Source organism: Epinephelus fuscoguttatus, linkage group LG14, assembly GCF_011397635.1.
Source record: "Epinephelus fuscoguttatus linkage group LG14, E.fuscoguttatus.final_Chr_v1".
In the NCBI taxonomy this organism is placed as follows: domain Eukaryota; kingdom Metazoa; phylum Chordata; class Actinopteri; order Perciformes; family Serranidae; genus Epinephelus; species Epinephelus fuscoguttatus.
This window is the reverse complement of record NC_064765.1, coordinates 9,823,122-9,829,121: the sequence shown is the minus strand read 5'-3', so window position 1 is coordinate 9,829,121 and position 6,000 is coordinate 9,823,122. Positions and strand designations below refer to the sequence as shown.

Genomic DNA, 6,000 nt, shown 5'->3' with positions numbered 1-6,000 from the left:
GGGGAAAAAAGGTTTTCAGCACCAACACAGCTGTCTTATTATCTCTGAGTGTGAACACAGTGTAGATGAAATGAGCGAATATTTGCACAGCATTTGTTTTCATTTAGGTTTTCTTTGTCAAAGACGTAATCTGTTAAGCCTGCCTGTGTGGCGCTCGTGTTATTATTACAGGATATTTACCCTCAGTAACAGACAAGCTGCTCAGTTGGGAAGAGGTGGCACTCATGAGTGTGGATGTTTCTACATGTTGCTGGTGTTTCTGCTCTTACTGGACCTTTAAGATCATTTTTACGATGTTACAAGAAGCACTGTTGTCATCTTTCGGCGTGAAATGAAGCCACTCTTTAGACGTGTCTCCTGGTCCATCATGAGCCCTTTCCGGCAGCATAGACGCATGAGTTTTGCAATGCACAACAGTGTTTTGCAATGCAAAATGTGCTGCCACTGATAAAAATAACTGATAAACTCAGAGGTGTGTGATTCCAATGGGTTGAAGGATTTTGAACCAGTTCTTGATTCCCACCGCTGCTGTTGGTAAAAAGTTAACAATTTTGAAAATATGTAAATCATTAGTTCATTAATCAAACTAAAATGCCAAACATTACTGGCTCCAGTTTTTCAAATATCTCAAATATTGCTGCTTTTATCTCTTAAGTATCACATTTAAAGTTATTATTTGGTTTTTTGTCTTCTTGATCGTTGCACGAAAGAAATTTGAAGACGTCATACTGGGTTTTGAGCATGTGATGGTCAATTTCCATTATTGTTTTTACATTTCACTGACAAAACAATCAATTGATTAATCAATACTAATACAAAATCAATACAAAATAAAGTTGCACCTCTACTGCAGATCAAGTCACTTTGTTGATTAAAAATTGGCAGAAAACGTGTGAACCTATAAAATATGGTGCATTAAATGAACTAAAATAAATCAGTTCAAATGCTACTTACACATTAATGTATCAGTAAAAAATAATCCAATAATATTTCAATTTATTCATTAGGATCCCCATTAGCTGTAGCCAAAGCTTTTCATAATGGAGTCCACATAAATCACAATATTCTATACATGACAGTACATACTCACAAATACGTCTCATCATCACAACACCATACAAATACAACGCTACAGAGAACAGTAGCTCTAGTTAAATTTGTCTCTTTTGGTCAATTTGTGTGTCTCTGTGGTTGTTTTTGTCTCTTTGAGGTCTTTTGTGTCACTCTGAGTTCATTTTTTTGTCACTTTAAAGGTAATTTTGTGTCACTTTGTAGTCATTTTATGTCTTTTTGTTATTTTGTGTCGCTGTGTAGTCATGTTGTGTCTCTCTGCAGTTATTTTGTGTCTCTTTCAGGTCATTTTGTGTCACTTTGAGGTCATTTTGTGTCAGTATGTAGTCACGTTGTGTTTTCTGGTGGTTGTTTTTTGTCTGTTTGAGGTATTTTTGTGTCTCTGTGTGGTCACCTTGAGTTCCTGGTCGGCACGTGTTAATTTGAGTGACATTTTGCAAGTGAGGGCCAGGAGGGCCCCTGACACTTTGGGTCCCTGGGCCTGTGCCCTGTAGGTCCTTTAGTAATCCATCTATGATTGTAGTATATACTATATAAAGTTCTTTTGACTGTATATTATACTTTATATAGTCATGCAACATTCTGAAATCATGAGGAATTTCTTTTCACACTTGCTGGTGATACTTTACTTTTGCTTCAGTAACAGTTTGAATGCAGGAATTGTACTTATAATTGAATTTACATTGCTGAACTGCTGCTCTTTCTTAAGTAGGTTCCATCAGCAGACTAATCGGCTTAAGAGAGCATCTTCTAAAACAACACACTATTATCTGTGATTTGGTTTTCTTCATAGAGACATAAATGAGCTATTATATCCGCATTTAAAAGATGTCTCACATTGTTTTCCTTATAATCCCCTGAACAATTAGGTACATGTTCAGCAGTGTGTACAGACAGTGGTATCTGTTGTTGCATCTCGGGGTAAAGCTCATTAACGGACCCTCTCCACACTGACAGTTGACTTACCCAATGGTTGTGTGGAATCCACTGGTTATCCAATGGTTACCCAGTCTGAGCTGATGCTGGTTGCCTATTGGTGAGGAGTGTGTCGTATCGGTTAGTCTGCCTCCTCGCTGCTGATGCCTTTCCTCTGGTCAAGGTTGCACTTGCAGTAATCGCAGTAGGACGCGACTGGAGCTCCACTAACGCACAGACAGCGCAGCAGAGTGATCAGCTGCTGTAACTTCTCCTGTTTGCACACCACTGAGGAATCTCTCACCAAACACAAGCAGCCATGGATGAAATGGAGGAAGAGTTAAAATGCCCTGTTTGCGGCTCTTTTTTCCGGGAGCCCATCATCCTGCCGTGCTCCCACAACATTTGCCTGGCGTGTGCTCGGAATATTCTTGTGCAGACCCCCGACGCTGAGTCCCCACAGAGCAGCCGAGCCTCCGGATCCGGCGTCTCCGACTATGATTACCTGGATTTGGATAAAATGAGTTTGTACAGTGAGGCGGACAGTGGATACGGCTCCTACGGGGGCTTCGTCAGCGCTCCCACCACCCCTTGCCAAAAATCACCAAACGGGGTGCGGGTTTTCCCCCCGTCTGTCCCCCAGCCTCCACCGCAGCAGCACCTGCTACCGCAGCCCGGCTCTCTACCCCCGATCCCCCGCAACTCCTGCATCACATGCCCGCAGTGTCACCGCAGCCTCATCCTGGACGACCGGGGGCTCCGCGGATTCCCCAAGAACCGGGTGCTGGAGGGGGTGGTGGACAGGTATCAGCAGAGCAAAGCGGCTGCTCTCAAGTGTCAGCTGTGCGAGAAGAGTCCGAAGGAGGCAACCGTGATGTGCGAGCAGTGCGACGTCTTCTACTGCGACCCGTGCCGCCTCCGGTGCCATCCTCCCCGCGGTCCCCTCGCCAAGCATCGCCTGGTGCCGCCGGCGCAGGGACGGATAAGTCGCCGCGCCAGTCCACGCAAAATCTCCACTTGCACGGAGCACGAACTGGAGAATCTAAGCATGTACTGTGTACAGTGTAAGATGCCGGTGTGTTATCAGTGTTTGGAGGAAGGCAAACACGGCACACATGAAGTCAAAGCTTTGGGCGCAATGTGGAAACTGCACAAGGTACGTGCGTAAAAACATCAAGCGGTTAAATCTTTATTTGCTGTGCGTCTTTTCTCTGTATGTGTGTGTGCGCAGCGTTTATGATTCATCATTCTCTGAGCTGAGCAACAAGTCTGCCTTGAATTTGCGCTATCTTGTCAGTTCTGCTTAGCATCCAGCGGATGTACAGAGCTGTGGGAATGTTTGCTCTGTCACATTGAATTTAAGTGAATGCTTTACAATGCACTATAGAATAAGTGGATGAGTTTTCCTTCCTGACACACCTCCAGCTCACATTTCAGCCAGCTTAATGAAATGTGCATGTCTCCAAACTCTGCTGTCTTTGGTGCGCAAAGATGTCTATTTGAAATTCTGTTCACGAGTGGACAACCAGGAGCAGGGCCTCCTTAATAAACCGGAAACTGCTTCCAGATCTCCTTAAAATGATGATTTGGAGTCGCACAGTGATTCTGGCATGATTTCAGCTCTTGACCATTTGTCTCCGGAGCTTCCATACAGCAGATTCCTTCACTCTAAATATATGTTCCACTCCCCTTTGTGGTTGACAGCTCAACAGGCGCCCCTAGAGATCATTAGGCACGGCTAATATTGGAGCTATGCTTTAATGAGAGCCAGCAGTGAAGCACAGATGCAGGCCATGTGAGAGTGTGGACTGAGATGCTATTTTGGAAGCTGAGTTGTTGTGGGCAGGGAGGTGCAGAACTGAGTTTATCTACGCCTCTGCAGCTTCACCTCCACAATCTCAGCTCCCAGTGTCGAGGGAGGATGTGGAGCTGGATATAGACGCTCTCCAATACTCACTCATACACCCACACTCACAGAGGGAGGGTGATGTGTAGTGATGGTGTTGCCTGGTTTCCGTTAGAAAAACCAAAATGTGGTGAATGTATTGAGTTTTTGTGCACAGGAAACTCACACACACCTGATGATAAGCTGTCATTTACAGTTAAAATTGGTCTTGTATGTCTCCAAAATGGCCATTTAACCGGCCTCCAGTCCAATCATCACCTGTAGATGGTGGTGAAGATGGTGCATCACCTCAGATGTATGAGGCAATTGTAAAATTGATGGAAAAATCAGAGGGAGGTTGTTCATTTTGCTCACATCAAATTGCTATCACCTGAGAAGTTGCTGCTTCATCTTTCTTGGATCCAAACTGCCAAGGAAAAAGCTTGAAGGAGCATTTTTAGAAACCAATCGATGGCACCAGAGATATTTGTGCCAAAAATGCAGCGTGTCGCCCTCTTTCTGGCTTCTGTCGTGCACCTGTTTATTTCTGACCTGTTATCTGAAGCTGCTGCCTGCAGAACTGTTAACAGATGGCAGAGAGTTCGGAGCTGGCAGTGTCGAAAATGGGCATCTTTCAGAGCTTCAGGGTGTTCCTCACATGTTGTCAGGGGGAAAATGAAACTGTTTTCCATATCCTGCGGACATACTGTAGATTCTCATGTGTCACTGATGCATAATGCATATAGACTGTAGAAACTGGAGCCAAAGTGGTGGCACAATGGTGGCTTCCGCTGAAATCTGATTGGTCACTCCCCAGATTTTCTCACACGTTACTGGCTGTTAAAATGTGATTGGCATTGAAATGACCTGGAATATAAGGTTTTGCTGTCTTAAGTAGGGCTGCACCTACATTTTTTAAAATTAAAGCTTCTCAATTTCCAAAACCCAAGGTGACGTTCTCAAAAACCTTGTTGTATCTGTCCAGAACCCTCAAATATTAGCATATACAGTGCTCTAAATAAAGAAAAAAACAGCAATTTCTCACATTTCAGAAACTGGACGGGCTAACATCAGCTTCTCAATTAATCATTTAGTTGAGTCAACACTAGTTGGCAGACAGAGGATCCTCTACGTGTGAAACATGTTTGCATACTTTCATGTTTTTAAGATCTTTCACAGCACAGACGAGGATCTGGTTTTCCCTCAAGGAATCAGTAATCAAGATTTCACAAAATAATCTGGCCATTTCCAAATTTACTAGCCTCATGTTAGGCTCACATAATTAAGTCATAACAAATTATCCTGCATTGTATCTGCTTTTTATGACTAGTGTGCACATGCTGCAGTTTTAAGATACATGTTTTTGGTATGTCGGATGCCACATACTTCCTGTGCATCTTTAAAGCAGCTCATTTGCTTTGGCCACTTGAGGGCAGCGTGACAAGATGTAAACACACACACATTTTACCACCCTATAGAGTTATAGATTTATTAGCCAACAGTTGCTTATTTACAGATCCAGCTGACAGAGCAACATCAGCATTCCCTTGAAGTCGTTTTTTTAGGATACCTATGAATGTACGTCCAATACTCCTCTTCCTTTTAGCTCTGTTTTGGCCTCCACCAACTCTTAGGCAGGTAGTGTACACTGGATTTCTAGATTTTTTTGTTGTAAACAGCTGCCTGTTGCAGTTGGAAGTCAATAAGAGCGATGAGAGTGAATCAACACAGTAAGATTTTGGATTGCGAAACCAAAACAATGGGCTGAAAGACACTAAGGGTGCTTTCACACCTGCCCTGTTTGTCCATTCAATCAAACTCAAGTTGTCTGCCCCCTAAGTGCGGTTCATTTGGGCAGGTGTGAACACAGCGATCACACTCGGGTGCGCACCATATCATCCAGTTACAAACGAACTCTGGTTTGGTTCGTTTGTGGTGAGAACACTTTCCAACCTGGATCCGAACACATGACACATTGTTTGGGTTAAACATGAGCATGTTACAGTCCTGGAGGATTATTAAAGTGCACCTCCTCCTGTACTGCCTTAATGTGCACATTCAGCACATCCAATGCATCAAAACATTGTTTTCTAGTTGGAGTCACGCCTCGTTTTCAAACTGTATGGTTT

General features: G+C 43.6%; 1 protein-coding gene across 2 annotated transcripts in view; it reads left to right on the top strand.

The window, feature by feature from the left end:
- The first annotated feature begins 2,170 nt into the window (after window positions 1–2,170).
- The window catches only part of trim9 (tripartite motif containing 9), a 58,658-nt gene continuing 54,828 nt past the window's right edge, over window positions 2,171–6,000 (top strand). For both annotated transcript variants that reach the window (XM_049595677.1, XM_049595676.1), the window contains exon 1: window positions 2,171–3,142. In XM_049595677.1, the coding sequence (XP_049451634.1) occupies window positions 2,306–3,142 (837 nt within the window). In that variant the 5' untranslated portion in view covers window positions 2,171–2,305. The remainder of the gene's footprint in view (window positions 3,143–6,000) is intronic.